General features: G+C 40.4%; 1 protein-coding gene across 2 annotated transcripts in view; it reads left to right on the top strand.

The window, feature by feature from the left end:
* The window catches only part of slc9a2 (solute carrier family 9 member 2), a 36,002-nt gene extending 14,259 nt beyond the window's left edge, over positions 1 to 21,743 (top strand). The window contains exons 4-12 of one of the 2 annotated variants that reach the window (XM_042334472.1): positions 7,165 to 7,382; positions 8,013 to 8,215; positions 11,129 to 11,218; positions 13,177 to 13,247; positions 15,065 to 15,226; positions 16,402 to 16,498; positions 17,276 to 17,398; positions 20,179 to 20,254; positions 20,544 to 21,743. In XM_042334472.1, coding sequence (XP_042190406.1) covers positions 7,165 to 7,382; positions 8,013 to 8,215; positions 11,129 to 11,218; positions 13,177 to 13,247; positions 15,065 to 15,226; positions 16,402 to 16,498; positions 17,276 to 17,398; positions 20,179 to 20,254; positions 20,544 to 20,872 — 1,369 coding nt within the window. In that variant the 3' untranslated portion in view covers positions 20,873 to 21,743. The remainder of the gene's footprint in view (positions 1 to 7,164; positions 7,383 to 8,012; positions 8,216 to 11,128; positions 11,219 to 13,176; positions 13,248 to 15,064; positions 15,227 to 16,401; positions 16,499 to 17,275; positions 17,399 to 20,178; positions 20,255 to 20,543) is intronic. The other variant, XM_042334473.1, reaches the window with a different exon arrangement.
* Positions 21,744 to 22,350: the final 607 nt, after the last annotated feature.

Raw genomic sequence — 22,350 nt, forward strand, 5'->3', positions numbered from 1 at the left:
TGAGCTCCCACTCTATTCCCTTTTTCTTCACGTTTGTAGATTATTGGAGGTGAACAAATAGATCTGGGTTGAGTATGATGCTTTGTCACTTCAAGAGATTCAATTATACAGTGGGCTCTTTGTTGTGTTTTGGTTTTAGTTGTGTGTTTTATATTTTAAGAATTGGATTAAGAATGTCAGCTTTAGGCTTTTGCATGGCTGCCTCAGATAATCCTCCCACTGAGTACCTCATCTGACTGCCTGGAGTAGCAGATGTCTGTGTGCACACTCTTGTACTGAGTGCCTTGTGTAGTCAGTCAGTGTAATGAATGCAGCTGTAAAATTCCACTGGAATGAGTTTGAAGGCTCAATCAAAACAGGCAGAAGGCAGACTGAAAGCAGCGCTGCTTGTTAGCTGGCAAGGGCAAAGAACACATTGTACATTAACTTTCATCCCACATTTCAAAAATCACTAGATCCAGCAACCTGTTGAAACACCTCTCAAAAGGTTATTTTATGTTTTTTGTGACATCTTTTGTCTGCTTGTTGATGATGTATTGTTACCACATCTAGCTTTAACCTTGCTGCATAATGTTAGTCTCTTTATTTAAAATAAACCTCTCTTTTTCATTTAACAAATTGGGATAAGGATAGACAACAAGGAAAGGATATCTTTGAATAAACCAAATGGCCTCGAACATAAGAATTTACTAGGCAAAAGAAAACCAAGGTCCATCTTGTTCGCCTTCCATAAACTGCATGCCCTAATGATCGATTATCTTCCAATACCAAGCAACTAAAAAATAATAATAATTTGGTCACTCAATCCACGACTGTTTGTGGGACACTGCTGTGTGCAATTGGCTGCTGCGTTTCACCCACAAAATATACAGTGAATTCACTTTACAGTATATTCTGTGAAGCGCTTTGAGACATCTTGAAGACATAATAAGGCGCTATATCAAATGCAGGTATTATTTATTATAATTGCAATATCACCAGCTGCATCTCAGATCCAGTCAGCAGCAGCTCTTTCCTTAAGCATTGTCAAATGCCTGTCGTTCAGACGAAACATTAAACTGAGGTCCTATCTGCCTTTTCTGGTATATGTTAAAGATCCCGTTGCTCTTTTCAAGTTGTCTTGGCCAACAATCTCACTGATAAAATTGGTTGTTCACTTCATGGTTGTTTCTGGTTATTGTTGTGAACAAATTGACTGCCACCCCCTACAAATTGAGAAGTCACTTCATGTTACTGCAAATCCCGTAATGTGCTTGGTGACGTCTCGACTCTACAATAAAGCGCTATAACTCCAAAGATTATTGTATAGATGTGGATATAATAAAATCCACAGCGGTAAATCCTCATGCCAGTTACTTCAGCATGTTCATTGATTTCAGAGGCATCAGTTTAACTCCTACACTGAAATGTGAATGGAAAAATGAGGAATGTAAACGCAGTATGTAGGTCAAATAGAGGAGGCTTCCTGTTTGTTTGCTCTTAGGCACATGTGTGGTTTTGCTGAGTTTCAAAGGTGGCTTAATTTCAGAGAAGCTGTTAGAAGAGCAGACCTTCAGCATCAATCTCCACTGTAACCCTCAATAGCTGTTTTTATATACTCAGAAATTGGTGGTACAAACAGTCACCCTGCACGCAGGCTCCAGTTTTTTTTTAAAAAGGGGTAAAATTAGGCATTTCCCCCATTCTCAGTTTACCGGATGTCAGCAGATACCGACTCAGCTTTCCCAGTAACAAGTTCTCATTCATTACAAACAGTCATGATAGTCTCAAGAGTGAAAACCACAACCAAATATCTGCAGCAGTTTTGAGGCATTATAGTTGACACGACCAACAGATATGGAGTCATACCAACGGATGTTGAGGCCTGTAGCTCAGTAGTTAGGGCACTTGCCTTACAAGCGAGACACCTGGGTTCAATTCCAAGCAGGACGAAACTTTGGGCAAGTTTCCTTACTCCACACGCCAATAATCATCCCCCCAAAAAACAAAACAATAATAAAATTCGTCATTTTCAACCCATGACTGTTTGTGGGACACTGCTGTGCGCAATTGCTGCCACGTTTCGCCCACAAATATACAGTCAATTCACTTTACAGCATATTCTGTGAAGCGCTTTGAGACATCTAGAAGACGGGAAAAGTGCTATATCAAACGCAAGGATTATTATTAATATTTTGTTATTATAGATATCCTCCGGGGTGGGGGACGGACGGGGGGAGGGAGAGAGGTAAGCGGGGTCTCGCTGGAGCTGAACTGGCACCAAAGTGACATGTTTGGCAATGGAATGTTGGAATCGATCCATCTCTCTGTGATGGTCTCAGTAGTCCAGTTCCTGAGCCAGGTGGGTTTGCAGTACTCCAGAGCATTGCTGATGATGGCAGTAACAACAAATTGCATTTATATAGCACAACCATCCGGGCTCATTGGTAGGACTTGGAAGGGCAGATCAGTCACTGGGGACAGGGAATCCTCATACTCGGTTCCTGTTATCCCTGTAAGCCAACGCCCTAAGGTACAGTGGTCCTAGCCTGGACAAGCAGCGGGGAAGCTTGCCACAGTGCTATCCATGGCAATCTGCAGTTTTAGCTGGTTAGACTTCAGCTGTATCCCAACAGTTCTGGGGTCCCCAAGCCTTGGTTTTTGCCATCCTGAACCTAATACTTTCCAGAATTAGGTAAGCGCATTCCATTCCAACAATCTATCTCTGAGATTTCCATGTGTAGGTGAGATGCATGGGATTCTCAGTTTGGATACTCTTAAGCATGGCGATGGGTTTCTGCATTTGTCAGACACCTGGCTGACCAAAAAATATATAGTTGATAGGATTACAGTGCTGGAGGGTTGTTGTATTAATGGAGGTTTGATATAGAGACTCTTGTCAGGGGAGAACATCTCTAAGCACTGGACTGGATTTACTGTAAAGTTTAGTGTCTGTGTACTGCGTACGCAAATGCCTCCCTCGGGACATAAAAAGGTGGGTAGAGTTCACAAGAATGCAAATTGAAGCAGGAAAAATTGGAGAAACTGGAATTGTTTTACCTGGAACAGAGAAGGTTAAGAGGAGACCTGATTTGCTCTGAGAGATGATGCAGACTCCCTGGGCCGAATGGCCTCCTTCTGCATTGTAAATTTCTGTAATTCTATGATAGAAGTTTGTAAAATTGAGGGTTTTTGATAATTAGGTTTTTGGTCAGTAACGAGAAGTACAGATTTAAAGTAATTAGTAAAAGAGCAAAACAACAGCAAATTACATTTGTATGGCATCTTTAATGTCTGGAGGACATCCCAAGATGCTGGAAATTCAGGGATTTGAACCATAGCTGAGGGTTGGGATCAGGCAGGGTGGAGGATAGGGAGGGGTATGGGTAGGAGGGTGACCAGTGTGTTCGAAGAGGAGGGTCTTGAGATCGGCTTTGAAGGAGACTGTGGGATGGAGTTCCAAAGGGCAAAGGACAGAGACGCTGAACAACAGACCGCCATGAAGTAGACCGAAGCCCGCCTAGTGGAGGGAGTGGACAGGTCTTTATGGAGTTCACAGAGTTTACAGTTCGCAGGTCACGGAGGTAGAGAGGAGCACGGCCATGTAGGACTTTGAAGGTAAGGACTAGGATTTTAAACTCTATCCTCTGGGGGGTTGGAGAGCCAGTGGAGCCGGGTGTTGAAGTGGTGAAAGGGTCACAGAAGAGGACACAAGCTGGAGTGTTCTGAGAGATCTGCAATTTGTGGAGGGAATTGTTGGGAAGGCTGACCAGCAGGGCGTTAGCTTCGTCAAGCCTGGACGTGATGAATGTGTGGTTGAGTTGACTCATTGTAATTGAAATTATAATAAATTTGGACTATGAATCTTGGGGGAAGTTCCACCTGGGTTAAGATTTACACTATTTATGAAGCATTTTAAAATATCCAGAATTTGGCAAATGCTTAATTTTTTTGGCAAATTCTTTTAAGAATTCAATAATTTGTCAAATTCTGGCTGCTCTAAAATGCTATATAAACAAAGTAAATCCACTCCCAGGTGGAATTTCTTGTTAGTTATGTCTACATATAACACTGCCTGATCTGACTCACTGAAAGTTTGGGGGCGAAAACACCTATGTACTTGCATAAGGTGTAGCATTCATCTCTGAGTCAGAAGGTTGTGGGTTCAAGCCCCACATCAGGACTTTTAGTTCCTCATCTAGGCTGACACTCCAGTACAATGCTGGGGTTGTGCTGCACTATTGGAGGCACTGTCCTTCGCCTGAAACTTTCAACTGAGATCCTGACTGCCTGTTCAGGGGGCACTAATAATCCCATTCCACTAACTGGAAAGAGAAGGCAGTTTCTCCCGGTGTCCTCATGAACAATCTCTCAGATAAATTTGCTTCACGGGGTATATATGGGGCATGTATTGTATACAAATGAGCTGCTGCAATTTCTATACAAATACACAATCACTGCACTTTACAGTAAAATCCAGTGCTTTGAGGCAGTCTAACAATGTGATAAGGTGCTATAACAATTTTATTTGTACATAATTGCCAAAATTAAAATGCCACAATCTCATAGGAATATAGTTATGAAAAATTAAGATGCGTTCAAAATCCCCCCCTTTTTGAAAAAAATCAAGCAACACTAATAGATCCAGCCAACAATCCAAAATGCCGCATATCATTCAGTTTTACTTCAGTAATTTATTTCCTTCATGCCACCTCATTTGTAAATCTACCAACAAATTATTATCAGCTGTGGTCTCAGTGGTCACTGCTTTTTTGTAGTCGAGGATATCTGGCTGATGTGGAAACCTATCACTATCCAAACCAAACTACTAAGAGTTCCATATATGTATGGAAATGTCTGTTCATTCGGTATAGAGAATGCACTCTCTCCCTGGAGGGACACACCTTGCTTACCTAATCCTGGAGAATTTAATGCAGGCTGGCAAGAATCCAAAGTGAACAGGATTGCACTTGCAGTGCATGTGAGTGTTTGTAAACAGTCGCTGTTTTTAAGCTACAGCTTTCTATACCTGCTTCTCCTCTAGTCACAAATCACCTATTTTTAGTTTTATCTTTCATCAAGCTGGAAATTTCTTATTGATTTATTGCAGTATAGATTGCTCCAGACAGTAGGACTTCAGAGGATTTCTATGTATCTCAGGAGTGGTAAAGTCCTTTAGCATATTGGTTTCGCAAGCGAAAGGAAACAGGTTTGATTCCCGGGCGGGGCGAACCCTGAGGCAAGTTTTCTTATTCCGCACACCTGCTTACCTAATAGTAACTAGGATCGCTTTCCGTTGATAATCCCTTTATTTTTTAAAAATCACTGTTGTGTGCAATTGGCTGCTGTGTTTTTGCCCATAAAATACAGTCAATCCATTTTATCATATATTCTGTGAAGCACTTTGAAATGTCTCAATGACGTGATAAGGTTCTATATCAGCTGCCAGGATTAATATTATAACTGAGATCCATTCACACATGTATAAATGGATCTATCCTCTTGGGGGAAAGAAAAGCAGGGTCTCTTCAGAGCTGATATGGCTCCAAAATGATGTGTTTGGAATTGAATCACCTGTCCATGCTGATCTTGGTAATTTGGCTCCTGAGCCAGGTGGATCTGCAGTACTCCAAGACACTGATGATGACAGCCCAGACAGCCTAGTTGAAGTGAAACAACTCACACAGGGACATTGAGCACACAGCTTAGGTTAATACTCCAATACAGTTTGGTGTGGAGTGGGGGGGAATGGTGTCATCAGAGTAACACTCTTCAAACCGAGGCACTGTCTCTCTGTTCAGGTGGACATTCAGGACTCCATGGCTTTGCTCAAAAAGTAATAAAATAATAATAATATTTTTCCATTTGATATAGTGCCTTTGACTGTATATTTTGTGGATGAAACAGGGCAGCCAATTGCACACAGCAGTGTCCCACAAACAGTTGTGAATTTTATTTTGGGGGGGCGGGGGGATTATTACCCCTCAGAAAGTGATCCGCCGATCAACTAACAACCAGGTTCCTACTTACTGTTAGGTAAACAGAGCTGTGTGAAGTAGCCAGTCTCCCAAATAAAATTGGGGGATTGTTGGCTATTTGTAGGGTATTGCTGTGTACAAAATGGTTGCCGAATTCACCTGCGAATATACAGTCACTACACTTTACAGTAAAAATCCCGTGAATTGCTTTGAGATATTTTGATAACATAAGGCATTGTATCAAACACAAGGATATGAGAATTCTAAATGGTAAGAAAATAGTGTTGATCTGGATTTAAGATGGAATATCTCCCCTTCCCCCGAATTGTTCTTAAACAGAAAGAAATTTCTCCATATGCCTTGGCCAACAATCCTTCTAGATATAATCAGTCATTCACTTCATCGCAGTTTGTGGAATATTGCTTGTCAAAACTGGCTGCTGAATATGCCTACAAAATATGCAGTTACTACTTTTTATAGTAAACCCTGTGAGGTGCTTTGAGACATCTTTTTGATGTGAAAGGTGCTATATTAAATGCAAAGGATGCTATTATTTATATATAAAATCCAACTCATTCAGAACTTTGCCGCCCGCATTCTCACCCGCACGAAACTCCGCTCCCCGATCACCCCAGTCCTTACCAGACTGCACTGACTCCCTATGCCAGAGAGGATCGATTTCAAGATCCTCACCCTCGCATTCAAGTCTCTGCACTCCTCTGCACCCCCTCCTTCTCTGACCTCCTGTCTCCTCAGCACAGTACCCGTTGCCTTTGTTCCTCTGGTTCTGGCCTCCTCCTTGCCCCCCGAGTTCTCCGCTCCACCCTCGGAGGCCGTATCTTCAGCCACTATGCCCCAAGGCTCTGGAACTGCCTTCCTCACTCCCTTCGTCTCAGTCCCTCCCTTCCCATTTTCAGGTCTCTGCTGAAGACCTTTCTTTTCCACCGCGCCTTTGGTCACCTTCCCACCCCTCCCCCAGGCTTGGCCCCGGGATCCTAAACCGTAAAGCGCTCTGAGACGCCATCCAGCATGGAGGGCGCTATATAAATCCAAGTTGTTGTTGTTTATTTATTATTATTCACTAGGTGACTGTATTGACTGAGGCATTGCAGACTGAGAAAATATCTTTGTTAAATGGGAAGGGAGGAATCAAACCTTTATGATGAATCAAGCTGTACTGGTGACTGCACTCTTGATTTTTTTTCAGGTTGGTGGCCTGTTCTATAACCATGAAGCGCTACGTGGAAGAAAATGTTTCACAGAAGTCCAGCACCACCATTAAGTATTTCATGAAGATGTGGAGCAACGTCAGTGAAACTCTCATATTTATCTTCCTTGGAGTGTCAACCATCACAGAGACTCATGAGTGGAACTGGGCTTTTGTGTGCTTCACCCTCTTATTCTGCTTGTTTTGGCGTACTTCTGGTAAAAGAGAAATTGAGTTATTTGTCTCTAAACCGGAGTGTAAACGTACTGTATTAATGCTGAAGACATAAAGTCTATTCTGATTTTATTACTCAGATCTGTCTGAAATTATCACAAAAGAAATGCAGTACCTCTGTAGTAAGGGTGTAGTATTAGTGTTTCCCAATGTATTTTGATATCCTCTGACTCATGTTCTTTGATCAAAGTGGTGGTTATGGGGCACTTTTAGGCTTAGCCCAGCCTACTATAGAGGAGGACATTTGGTAGCAAGAACCTGCAGTGTGACAAAGTTTGGATGAAAGTTTAACAAATCAAGCCCATGATAAATATCATTGCATTCCTTAAAGGGGTGTTATCTTCTTTAACAAAAACAATTAAGCAAGTTTCACAGGGAGGGACGCTGAAAAGAAAACTTCTTTTATCATAATCATTATCATGGCTCACACAAGTAGTGGAAGCAGATGGTTCAATATATATATTATGTATTATGCATGTGTATATATTAAGTATGTCATTGCATTGTGTGCTTATAAGCAAACTAAGTAATCTTTCTCTAGGAAGTCTGTAAGTGATGGGAACCTTTACTCATAAATATCACCAGTTCCTAACAAGCTTCTGTTTTATTTTCAGGAGTTGTTGTGCTGACCCAGATCATTAACAAATTCCGTGCCATGAAGGTCACTCCCAAGGATCAGTTTATTATTGCCTACGGTGGACTGCGTGGAGCTATTTGCTTTTCACTAGTATTTCTACTGCCCCCTGATATCTTTCCTCGAAAGAATTTGTTCATTACGTCAACCATTGTGGTCATATTCTTCACAGTCTTTATTCAGGTTAGAGATGTTCTTGGTTATAAACTTTTCTAATGTAAATCGCACTTTCGTTTGTAACAATTGAAATAGCTTCAGACCTGCTGCTCTTTGAATAGAGTTCTGCATGCAAACAATTATTTGGTGCAAAAATAAAAACAACAACAACAAGAAGATTCCATTTATAGAGCGCCTTTCACGTCGGGAGGACGTCCCAAGGCGCTGAAATAAGTTTTTATTAAATTTTATTTTTGTCAGCTAGTTGTCTGACACATGTAGAAACCTATCGCCGTGCTTAGCATTTATTACCTGTGCAGGAGGATGTTTGACAATTCCATTAGACCATCTCTGATTGAATTTTGATAAAACATATTAGTCTATACCCAATAATTAGTAGAATTCTACTAATAAGCTTTCCATTTTGGAAACAATGCAATACAAATTTACATTAAATACCGCCTTTCATTTTGGGAGGACATCCCAAAGGGCTTGTCAGTCTTGGCTTGGCACCCAGCTGGGGTTTGGAGCCAAGGGGGTGTGGAGGGAAAAGATGATTGAAGGTGTGGTCAAAGAGGAGGGTCCCTAAAAGAGGTGAGGTGGGGGGTGAGTCAGAGGGACTCCGGGATGGAGTTCCAGAGAGTGGGGGCAAATAGGCCGAAAGACTAACAGGCTAAGGTGGGGCAGGTCAGCCAAATGCTGACATAGAATACAAGAAAAAGTGGTAAAAATTTATCTCTTTTAATACATGTATTAACCATTGACTTTTGCTGACATTTGAAAACAAGTCCACATATTTATAATGTCCTAGCACTGAGTTATCAAACGCTTGTGCCACTATGGATGCATTAAATTTAGGCTATTGTTGCATTGCTGTCTCTCAAGAGCCAACTCCAAGCAGCAATGCTACAATCATCATTGAAAAATACATAGCCCTAATAGAAGGGAAAAAGGCAAATGCCTTCAGGAGAGGAGGACTGGGTAAGGCGGAGGGATTGACAAAAAGAATTAACAGTGTAATATCGGAACCAAATGGCACTTTCAGAAGATGATTGATTTTTCTCATCTGGTGCTTGAATATACATAGGCCACATACTAAGCTTGAGGATAGGGAACTGGAAAATCTGTTGACAGTTATGTAAATATTGATGTAAAGTTCCCTACTTCTGCACACATTGATCTTGGTGAAGTAGAATTGTTTTTTTCAGCAGGGGAAAATCCAAGCTAGTCATCATAGGTTCATTACTCCAAAGAGCCATTGCTTAGATGATTCAGGAGTTACAGCCATGATGGTGGTGGTCAATGAACAATTCAACAGATGGATTCAGATACAGAATGGTTCAAATTGGGTTTATACGTGAGGATTTAGCTGTCGTTATTGATCATTCAACTGATCTCCCTTCCCTCCCCTGACCATTTCCCCCCTGCTCAGATCCTGACCCAACTGTACAGCGCCCTGGGACGTCCTCCCGACGTGAAAGGCGCTCTATAGATGGAATCTTGTTGTTGTTGTTGAATGCTTTTAGCCAATGTGAGTCAACAAAATTAATCAAATGTATTTGACGGGAGCCTGCCTTGATCAACAGACATATTTAAACTTTGTAGAGGTAACCAGAGAACCTAAAGTTATTTTGAGGTGAAATTTGCAAGGGTTCTTAACTGATTTTTTTTTTGAATCGGTTAAACATCACAATTTTTGTTGATTACTAAAAGATTAGCCTTAGGTGTAATCATTCTTCGCTTCTTCTTAAACACACTAACTTTTGCACATTTAGCTCAAAGACAGATTTGAAGTCGGCTTTAATGGGTCACAAATAACCTTATTGTTATTCCACCTTTCACCCTCTTAAATTTATCTCTCTTATTGCACAAAATGGAAAATTAACCTTATGTTTGCTGCAAGTTTTTGCTGCTATTTCTCACAATTAGTAGAACAGTTGTTGAATAACTCAGTGAAAAACACCTCGGTTACATTGGCCTTTTATTTGTGAACCTTATACGAAATATTGATGTTGCATACAAGAGTGTAGCATGAAACATGTCTTGATTGCATCTTATCTTTCTGTCAAGATTGTATAAATTTATAGCCTAGTGTGAAAATGTTGAGATATTACTAATTCTCTACTCCTTTAGAGAAATAATAATGTGCACTTCCTATGCAAGTGCATCAGCCTGGCTAAATAGATAGTACTCTTGCCTCTGAGTCAGAAGATTGTGGGTTCAAGCCCAACGGACTTGAAGTCATGTAGTCTAAGCTGATACTCCATTGCAGTGCTGGGTGATGTTGTATTGTTGGAGGTGCTATCCTTTGCACGAAATGTTAAATCGAAGCCCCATCTACCTGATCAGATGGACGTTAATAATTCCATGGCGCTGCTCAAAAAGAAGAGAGTTTATCCTGGTGACGACCAACAATCCCCCAAAATAATTGGTCATTTGTTTCATGGCTGTTTGTGGGACATTGCTGTATGCAGTTGAGCTGTTGCATTCACCTACAGAGTCAGTTACTCCACTTCACAGAAAAAATCTGTGAAGCTCTGAGACATCCTCCCACCGTGAAATGCACTGTACCAAATGCAAAGATTATTACTGCATCATACGCCTCATGGATGTGTTTGTGTGCTAGATCAGCATGAAATAACAGGAGGCTGAAGGTGAGAAAACAGTAAAACAAAAATTCCTCCTCTTTTCAGACATTTAACCTTTCAGGCATTCCGTCCTCGATCTCTGGAACTCCATCCACCTCACTTTTCCCTCCCTACCTTTAAAGCCTGTTTTAAGTCTTCTAGCTTACACTCTCAGTGGGCTCTGTGAAGAGCTTTGAGAGACTCTTTTGATGTGAAAGGTACTATATTAATGTAAAATTGTTTTGTAAAAGTTAACCTTGTGATATCCTAATAATGAAAAAAAATATTAAAATTGTGAATGTTGGCTTTCCAGGGAATGACTATCCGCCCATTGGTTGAATTTTTGGATGTTAAAAAGTCACATAAAAAGCAGCCAACAGTGAGTGAAGAGATTCATATTCGGGTATGTGCCTTGTACATTACATAGTGTTGCTTAAGTTCTAGATCATTAGAAATAATTGCATCTGAATTCAGCATGGAGCACTCTGAGTAGTGGGTGGGCTGGATTCGTGGAGTCCTGTAGCTCAGTGGTTAGAGCACTCGCTTTGCAAGCGAGAGACCTGAGTTCAATTCCAGGGAGGGCAAAACCTTGGGTAAGTTTCCTTACTCCACACACCTAATAATAATCCTTCCAAAACAATAATAAATTGGTCATTTTCAATCTACGACTGTTTGTGGGACATTGCTGTGCGCAATTGGCTGCCGCATTCGCCCACAAATATATACAGTCAATTCACTTTACAGTGTGTTCTGTGAAGCGCTTTGGGACGTCCTCCCGACGTGAAAAGTGCTATATCAAATGCAAGGATTATTATTATTAGTAGTATTATTTCCCATTATTGGAAGTGAGTAGTGCAATCTAATGCTGAGAAGTAGGGTGCAATACAACATCAACAAAATTACATTTGTATAGTCGGGAGGATGTCACAAGTCGCTGGACAGACAGCGGTTCGGACCCAAGCTGGGGGTCAGTGTGGAGGGCAAGGGAAAAGCAGGGAGATCGAAAGCACGGTCGAAGAGGAGGGTATTGAGGTGGGTCTTGAAGGTGGTGAGAGAGGGGGCGAGATGGAGGGACTGCGATCCATTATGTACTATGTGTAAAACTGGTGGTGGGTACACTATATGTACATGCATGTCACAGAAAAAAATAAAGGTTCCTTAATTATATAAATAATGATTTTTTTTTAATATATTGGTTATTTCAGTGTAGCCCTGTTATAATATGCTTCTTAATAGCACTGATTTGCTTATAACACAGTTAGTTACTGTGAGGAATATTCAGCATGTATGTGTTGCACCTAGCCCACTGGTGTCACTTGCTAGCCTGCTCTTGTACTAAAATGGCTGCATTATGGGTCATTAGGTTGCTACCAATGTCACTTCCTGCTTTGTGTAGCACAAAGGCAGTGAAATCAGTTATTAGGGTTAAATATTATTAGGGTGGGCACATGGGAAGTGAAATTAGCTATTGTGACCTTATTATGGAGTCCTGTAGCTCAGTGGTTAGAGCACTCGCCTCACAATCAAGAGACCTGGGTTCGATTCTTGGCAGGGCAAAACCTTGGGCAAGTTTCCAAACTTCACATGTCTGATAATAATGCCCCCCAAAAATAAATAAATAGATAATAATTTGGTCACTCAATCCACAACTGTTTGTGGGACACTGCTCTGCGCAATTGGCTGCTGCGTTTCGCCCACAGAAATTAGTCAGTTCACTTTACAGTATATTCTATGAAGTGCTTTGAGATGTCTAGAAGAAATGAAAAGCGCTATATCAAATGCAAGGATTATTATAAGACGGTTTGGGATTTTATATAGTACAGGTCATAGAGTTATTGCTACAAAACTCAGCAAAATTCTTAAGAGTATTTCTTGAATTTATCTCTTGTTAAAATCTGATGCATTTATTAAATGGATCTAAGCAATCTGTTTGTTGTTTAGAATTCCATAGGCCTTGATAACTGAGAGAGATCGAAGGAAGGTTTTTTGAGTAGTGGTAATGCAATTGTTTTTAAGGGAGTGGAAACTGTGCTGGTGGACAGAATGAGGTTGACAATATCCGCACATAGGGGGACAAGAAGGTGGAGCTGAACTTTTAGAGTTAGTGATGCACTCAACGTTCACTGCACGTTTAGTGTTGATTGGATGTGAAACTAATATGAATTAAAAAAGGTTCAGTCATTTTTTGTGTGGTTTTTGGCATTTGCCCCCATTCATTTGCCCATTCCTTTCTTCAACAGCAAGTCATTACTGCCATCATTTGATGTGTGACTACTGAATGCTAGTCGTATCTAGCATGAAAGTCCAATCCACTGTTTTCTAATGATTCACTGTTCTTTAAAATGTTTCTTGTATCTGCAGTGCCTTGATCATCTACTGGCAGGTGTTGAAGATATCTGTGGACAGTGGAATCACTATTACTGGAAAGACAAGTATTAAAATCTATTGCTTTGCTTGTAGTATTGTGCATAGTTGGTTTTTGCCATTTTGTGAGGGTTGTTAATATTTTTTTCGTAAAGGAATGGTGCTGGTCACTCTAAAAGCTAATCCAGTTGTGAACTCCCACCCATAGAGTAACATAGAATGTTGTAGTGCTGACTCAACTATGGAATCAAATAACCTTGTATATTTTTAGAAGTGTTTAGGTTTTAAGAGCTAGGAGTGCCTAAGACCTCTCAATACCCTTAGTGTTCAGTAGAGTTAATGTATGAAGTTATAAGTTAATGAATAACAACTTGGGATATATTTTGCAGGCATTGATTTGTTATGAAATAAGTTATTTTTTTCTGTTCTCTCAATGTTAATTAATATTAATATTAATTATTTTAAAAGTATTTTATTATGCCAGCTTTGCAAAACTTTGTTTTCTATTGGATTAGCATTGTTTTTGGAAACTAAAATGATGTCAGGCTAAAAATGAATTTCTTTATGGCCTTACATTCTTGCTGGTAGTGTCAGTTACTCAGTAGCTTACTGGTGCAGTGTGGAGTCTTCTTCAGTAATGTTGTAACAGTTTGGGTCGTATGTTCACATCTAGAACTCCTGATTTCAATCAGACCACCGAGGTCCTTTGATTAGTAGATCAAAGAACGTCTTCCCCCCACCCCCCTCACCTGAGAAAGATAAGTAAATCCCCATAGAATGGATCCCTCTAGGGAACTTATAGATCCTATAGTTTTAGCAGAAACTTTCATATGGACTACCTATGGACAATTTGCCTTTGAATACTATTTTGCTTATTCGATGTAGAAGGAAGAGCAACCAAAAGTAATGATGTACAATCCACTGGATTAAATATTTTGGTGTTCAACCATAGACCCACCATCATAAGACAAGATGTTTTGGCAACAGTACTGTCAATGTGATCACACCTAGATGAGATGACTTGAACTGAGGGTTAATCCAAGCACTACATTGAACAGGTTCATTTGTCTGGGCATTGCTCATGAAACCACTTGCTTTTTTTGTTTCTCTTTTGAAGTCATAGCCCAAAGGCTGCCATCTGGTACCTAAAGAAAGTAAGAAAGTGGGCATCTTCATGTATGATGAGTGCACTCTGAGACACTACCCCACCTTCAAGACCCACCTTCAAGACCCACCTCAAGACCCCCCTCTTTGACCGTGCTTTCGATATTCCTACTCCCCCCCCCCCCGCTCTCCACCCTCCCCCACCCCGATCCCCAGCTTGAGTCCGTAACTCTCTCGGTCCAGCGCATCGAGATGTCCTCCCAACGTGAAAGATGTCTTCCCAACGTGAAAGGCGCTTTACAAATTTAATTTTGTTGTTGTGAATGCCGCAATATAAATGCAAGACTCTTGTTGTTGAGTCAAGACACTGCTTGTTGGGCTATTTGACTGCTAAATCTGATCTTATCCTCACCAGTGAGCTCAGATGTATAATTTCCATGAAGGTATCACTAGATAGTAATCAGGAGCAAAAACCGAAATGAATTTTATTCTCTCTCCCTCATGAACACAGAACACTAGAGCCAGTTGTAGTATGCTTATCGCTACTTTGGCTGAGATTAATTACTGAGCATAGACCCCAGGGATCTTTGTGATCTTTGTTGCTTAATTTAATATTTTCAGAAGCTTTTCGCCAACTGGGGCTTTGCCAACTGAGCCATTTCATCGACAGCTTTTAATCAGGGACATGTGAATGGAAGAAAGAACGACTGCATTTACTCAATGTTCTAACTTGTCAGCATCTTGTGCACTAGTTCATTTTTTTCTCTCTGTTTCCTCCCAGAATCAAACAGTTTGATCGCAAGTTCTTATCGAAGCTTCTGATCAGAGAAAACCAGCCAACATCTAGCATTGTTTCTTTGTATAAAAAGCTGGAACTCAAACAGGCTATTGAATTGGTTGAGACAGGACAACTGAGTAAGGTGTCGTCAACTGCTAACCTCCTGTGAGTAGAGCCGTACATTTATTTTTAGTTTCAGGTAATAATACAAGAAATTGTTCTGCTTGGTAACCTATGTTGTAATGTGAGTAGTTTAAGGGATGAATGATTTTTATGTCAGTTCTTTATACTATTTACGCACTTACACAACCTCCAAATGGTGGAACAAGCACTCAAATATGAAGGGAAGTGTTTCTGAGCTGCAGACAGTAAGAGGGTGCCAATTCTCACTAATTTCATGCTGAGATGTGTTGCCCACCAGAAGGTTGCAGGCAGTTCATGGTATCTGCCATCCACCTAGTGAGGGTACAAAGCTGTACTTGTCAGATGTTAAATGACTAACTGGTGACTATCCTCCATTTGGGGGGCTGCACAGGGAGGTTGGAGGAAAGCAGGGTATCCTTGGAATTGGACTGGCTCCAAGGTGGTATATTTCGCTTGAAAACTATCAAGCCCACTATCCGTGGCAGTCTTGGTAGTCCAGTTCCTGAGCCAGGCGAGTCCGAGGTACTCCAGGCCCAGGCAGCCTGGCTCATGGGCATGACATGGAAGGGCAATGATTATTGTTATTTATTGGGATCTCAACTCCCAGTGTTCGAGTCAAAAGACCAGACAATAACGTTTTGTGGCTAACTCAGTTTATTTAAATATAAGCACAGCAAGAATACATAAAATATATACTACCCGGTTCTGGAGCAGTCAGTGTGCTTTGGCACTCCACCTCTGTGGGCCTGGTTCCCTGCTGATTCTGCTGCTTTATGTCAACAATCTTTCAACTTTATACCTTTTTGTTCATCCAATCAATTATCAGGCACGTAGGCCTTTCACAACTGCGCAAATAGTCAAGCGCGCTGTTACTTCTGTTTATCCCAAGAACTGGGTGTTTTGACAGCTTGTATCCTCCCAAGGCCAATGATTGTCTTACTTCAACATTTCATGTTGACCATTTCTTCTTAACCAGACAAAAACAACTTATGTTATTAACAGATGTTGAGCGATGGTTTGAGTACAAAATGGTGCTGCCATTTTGATTCATATAAACAAGATTAACAACTTAAAGTTTACAATTTTATGCGGCCCTGCCTTAAAGCGTTTCATTACATATATCATATTCTAACATATTACTTGCTTGTCCTGTTGCTTGCTGCTTCTTGATAAATTATTTATTTTAAATGCAACAGGAATAAGAAGCAGAAACCAGAAAGCGGCTTCTCTCCTGAAGAACTCAAGAAAATTAAAGAAATCTTGGCCAAAAATCTGTACAATACAAGACAGAGGGTAAGATTAACAATCTGGAAGCCAGAAATGCACAGTGATGCGTTTATGAAGTTTATGGCTTTATGTCCTGTAACATCAAGAGCAGTCTTGGGGGAGGAGATAAAACCTGTCTGCAGCCTAATGCACTACAAGCTTGTCCTTTCTTGTTTTATCTATCTGTCTGCATGTAGCTTCCATCGGCTAACTAGCTGCCATCAATTTCAAAATCTAGAGTGAGGGTATCTACAGGTATGATACAGATATGAACCTGGCAGCATTGTGCTGTGTATTCATTGCAGTTGAGAGGGATGGTCGGTGACCTGTCTGGTGTTGTTTCTTTTCCTCTGATTTTCAATTCCACCTCCAGGGAACCTCTGCTCCTTACTTCCCTGCAGTGATACAGGGAAGAGTGTGGGACTTGTGGGTGCTGACCCATATCTTAACCACTCAGGTGCAGTGCAATGCAGCAGCTGCAATACAGCTGTTTGTATAATAGCTTTGAATGTGCCACATGTGAGACAGCCCAGCCATGATTACAAGCTGTTCACAATACTGTTATTCTACCTAGAATACATCATGAAAAAGAAGCCATGGCAATGATTTCTGATGAAAAGCTGTAACATTATGGCATTAGATTTCACCAGAAAACTACAGCAGAGCTCAGAAGATTAGATTTAAAGTGGGCACTCCGTATTATGTAATGGATGTTTTACATTCAAAGTCAGCATTTGAGAAGTAATGGTCTTCAAAGAATTTGTGCATTGGCTGGGTTTCATATATTGTGGCATTGCATTTCAGGCGCTGTCATACAACAAGCACACTCTGCCGGAAGAGGCCTCTGAGAATCAGGCTAAGGAAATCCTAATTCGACGCCATGAGAGTCTGCGGGAGAGTATGCGGAAAACTGGGCAAGCCCGGAGTGTAAGAGAACTTTCACACACCTTTACAGCCATAAAAGCAATATAATAATCCTTGCATTTGATATACCGCTTTTCACATCTTCTGTGGAGTCCTATAGCTCAGTGGTTAGAGCACTCGCTTTACAAGCGAGAGACCTGAGTTCAATTCCAGGCAGGGCGAAACCTTGGGCAAGTTTCCTAACTCCACACGCCTAATAATAATCCCTCCAAAACCAAAAACAATAATAAATTGGTCATTTTCAATCTACGACTGTTTGTGGGACATTGCTGTGTGCAATTGGCTGCCGCGTTCGCCCACAAATGTACAGTCAATTCACTTTACAGTGTGTTCTGTGAAGCGCTTTGGGACGTCCTCCCGACGTGAAAAGCGCTATATCAAATGCAAGGATTATTATTATTATAGACATCTCGAAGCGCTTCACAGAATATACTGTAAAGTGAATTGACAGTATATTTGTGGGTGAAATGTGGCAGCCAATTGCGCACAGCAGTGTTCCACAAACAGTCGTGGATTGAGTGCCCAAATTATATTGTGTTTTCTTTTGGTAGGATTATTATCCCCAGAAAAGCAATCCCCCATCTCCTAACAACTGGGTTCCTACCTAGTGCTTAGACCTGTTAAATTGGGAATTCCAAGTGAAACCAGGATTATACAGAATAATAAATTGTTTCTTTTTAATTCTTGTGTAGGTAGAAAATAATCCTTTCATTTGGTATAGTGCCTTTCATATCAGGGGGATATCTCAAAGCGTTCAGCTATAAATTTATTTTTGGTCATCTGGATGTTTGACACATGTGGAAACCCATCACCATGCAAGAATTTCCAAAACCAAACTGAGCTCCATGCACCTCATCTATACATGGAAATTCCAAAGATATTTAATGAAATGGAATGAACACTGTTTCCTGAAGAGACTCATCCTGCTTGCCTAATTTTGGAGACTATTAGATATAGGTTGGCAAGAGCCAAGATTTTGGGACCCCAGAGCGTGTGTTCTAGGACTGCTAGAGTCCAATCAACTAAAACTGCATAGGTTGGCATTGAAAGCGCTGTCTGGCAAGCTTTCCCATTGCCTAACAGCTAGGACCATCCTACCCATTAGGGCTTTGGCTTGCAGGGCTAACAGGAGCTGAGTGGGAAGAATCTCTGCCCCCAGTGACTGATCTGCCCTTCCAAATCCTGCCAATAAGCCAGGCTGGTTACGCAGCCATCCTGGTGAGCAACACTGCTCAGCATTAAATGCATGAGAGCATTGCCACCACCATTTTGCCTGCAACGCAGACAAGCATCACTTCCCATTAGGCGATGCTTCCACCAGTTGGAGCTTGAGTAGCAGTTTCTTACCTCACTCCTACAAAATACAGTTTCATCTACAAAATATAGGCATTACAGTAAGTGCTACAAAGTGCTTTGAGACATTTTTCTGACATTAAAAGCATTTTACTAAAAGCAAGGACTATTTTTATTTACCGCCTTTAGAGTTCAACTCTACCTGCAGTGTTGAAAGCAGAAATGGGGGAAGAAAAGGATTGATCAATGTTAATGGTGACTTATTCTCCTCTAAACTGATTCCTAAATACAAATTTAATTTCATACAAACGTCCATAGTGCTGCAATGGGTAAGTGCACCATCTAGTGGGAAATTTAATCATTACAGGAAAGAACTTGTAATCCTTGCATTTGATGTAGTGCCTTATCACATCTTCGAGACGTCTCAAAGTGCTTCACAGAATATACTGTAAAGTGAATTGACTATTATGTGGGTGAAACGTGGCAGCCAATTGTGTACAGCAGTGTCCCACAAACAGTCGTAGATTGAGTGACCAACTTATTATAATTACTATTTTTTGAAGGAGTTATTATCCCCGGAAAAGCGATCCGCTAATCGACTAACAACCAGGTTCCTACTTACTGATAGGTAAACAGAGGATTGTGGAGTAAGGAAACTTACCCAACATTGCATTTTATATTGGGTGAAAGGCGCTATAAAAATATAAATTGGTATTTCATATTACCTTATTTCAAAGTGCTTTACTGTAATTACTGTACTGTGGAGTGTGGTTATATTCTTGTAGACAAATGTGGCAGTCAGTTTGCGTACAGCAAGGTCCCACAAATAGCTACACAGTGAATGAACAGAATCTTACCTGGACGATCGTTGGCCCAGGAGACCATGAACAACTTTCTTCTCTTTTCAAACAATGGGACATTTAACTTAACCTCAACCTCTGATGACACTGCAATCCTCCAGTGCTGTCCTTGAGTCAGCCTGAATTGTAAGGTCAAGTCCTGTCATGGGACTTGAACCCATGATCTTCTGATACAAAAGAGTGCTACTAACTGAAGGCAAGCTTATATAAAGGGTTGAATCTCCAGTGGACTGACTTAGTTAATCTCAGCAAGCGTAATAGTGACCTTAATGTTCCTGAGGGAGATGGGAAATCAGACTCATAAAAACTATCCTATCATCTCTGCTCAAAGGTGTGTTTATGCATAGTGAGTGAGGATAAAATTAAGCTTGTGATGACTTCACAGAAAAATAGCTTGCTGATTACAAATGAAGAATGCCATTTGGGGGGAGGTACAGGGAGGATGTAGCTGTCTGTCACTGTCCAAGGAGTTGAGAGAAGTTTCTTTTTTTTACAAAAAAGAGAATAGCATAGATTTCTAATTGTATCTTTAGTTTGTTTTTTAAAAGAAGTATTTAGGTTTATGAAAAAGCTTGTATGAGGCTGTTTTGAATGTTATTACTAAAGAGATTTCTCTCTCTGGCATTACAGCCGCGTGCTACAAATCATCAGTCTCGTAACACCAGGCTTCGTTCTAAACCAAACAAAAGGAACCTGAATATTACAGGTAATACATGCTGGGCTACAGCTATACGAAATTCAACCTCACAGATTTTTTTTAAACTTTGAAATAACCTGAATCTATGGTATCCATGTTTATGAAATGATTTAAGATTTTTGTTTCAAACGATGTAAAAGTAAATTCAAAGATGCTTTTGAGCGAAGGATGTTCGATTTGCAGTGCAGACGCATGGGAGCTCCTCTGTGGAATTGTATTGGAATCCATTCACCACTTCTACCGTCTGTTAATAGTGAGTATTGCATATAATCCAGTTATGAACTCGCTCTTGTTCTAGCTTCTTTCTCATCAGCGGGTCATAACAGCGATTTAGAATTGGATTCAAGGAAAAATTCTAAACTGGGATCGTCGCCAAGACAGGCTTCATTCAGAATGGAGTGGAGGAATGAAGTGGAACGGCAAAATAGGAGTCGAAAGGTTAATGCCGAAAGTGACAGTGTAACAAGCCAAAGTAATGCTGGTAGTGAAAGAAGAGCACTGATGCCAAGGACAAGGTTTGGTACCCTGAGTCCACAGGATGAGCAAGGTCAGGAGAGAGGGAGAAGCCGGCAAGGATTTGTTGACTCCCCACCGGTCAGTTGGACATCAGATCCTGAAAGTCCCTGAAAATGCTGAAACAGCAGATCCTTTGCATAGAAGACCAAAATAGTGATGATTGATTGCTGCACTGCATAGAACATTTCAGTGGATTCGATGATGTTCAGTTATCCACACTAAATATTAGTTTAATGTAAACTAAACTACTTAAACAATATTTTATTCATAACAGTTTAAAATAATGTTTTACTCTGAGGGCTCAGAAAGTTGGTGGACTCTTTAAGAGTTGGTGCTTAAGTAAACCCTAGGCGGCCGCTAAATTTCTGTCCAGATTCTGGGACCTGACATTTGCTATTTTGTCTGTGGGCATCATTATCACATCAAATGTATTGTGAAGTACCATTAATTTACCACCATAGTATATGTGATTCAATACCTGATTCTTGCATCATCTCAATTTTATGCTATGCAATATTTTTAGAGAACTTTACTTCTGTTTTTTTAAACATGTGATGAAAATCTACACGAGTTGAAAGTTATGAGTTATAAATGCTCAGTCCTCCCTACGGGAGTAAGGCCCTTTAAATAAAGTTGTTTTTGGTGTCACTTTTTGTTGAAAAAATCTTCAGCAATGACTGTAAAATGTAGATTTTCCATATACAATAGGAAAAGATTAATTGAGATTTTGTTTACGCAAACTTGTAATAAATAGAATATATATTGTTCAGATGCAGAACAATAGTTTAAACTTTGAGATTTAGTGTTTTGTGTAAATGGCACAGAGTGGGATTCAACAGATCTTTTACAAAGTGCTGGCACAGTCATGACAGGCTGAATGATTGTCTTCTGTGTTGAAACATTCTATGATCTGATTTCCCAATTTGCAACATCACCTATAAAATACAGTCACTGCACTTTACAATAAATCCTATGAAACAGTTTGAGACATCTTCCTGCTGCGCAAGGGGTTATATCAAATCCGAGGATACTTATTTAGTACTGAGGTTATCAAGCAAGTGTGGTGGGGGAGGGATTGTTATATCTTTTGTAAGGAAGCACATTCGCAACTTGCAATGAGACAGTGAGAGATGGAAGGATTATTTGTGTGACCTCAATATGCAAGAACATAACATTCCAAATCCTGTCTTTTGGGAGTTTAAGACAACCAACAAGTCCTCCCTCCATAATCCTTTTAGCAATTTAAGCAGAACAAAACCTTTTCACTCCTGTAACATGCAATTCACTTGGGAATCTGCAAGTGTATTTTAGAGCTGAACAATTCACCCAGTCCAATGGTAATACCTTGTGTTGACGTGACTTGCAGTGTGTGATCTTGTGTAAATTTGTTTGGATTTGCCTATCGGTCACCCTGAGTTTGTATCATATATTTCCACACCGATTATTTCTTTATAAATCATTCTGTAACAGCCACAAGAAATCCATTTACTTCTTTCAAACATAATTCCATTTATATATTGCGCAGAACTTACAAATTCCTTATGAATTTTCAATTAAATAGTTACTGAGAGTATGCAGATCAACATCTT

Source organism: Callorhinchus milii, unplaced genomic scaffold (genome assembly GCF_018977255.1).
Source record: "Callorhinchus milii isolate IMCB2004 unplaced genomic scaffold, IMCB_Cmil_1.0 Scaffold4, whole genome shotgun sequence".
Classification (NCBI taxonomy): domain Eukaryota; kingdom Metazoa; phylum Chordata; class Chondrichthyes; order Chimaeriformes; family Callorhinchidae; genus Callorhinchus; species Callorhinchus milii.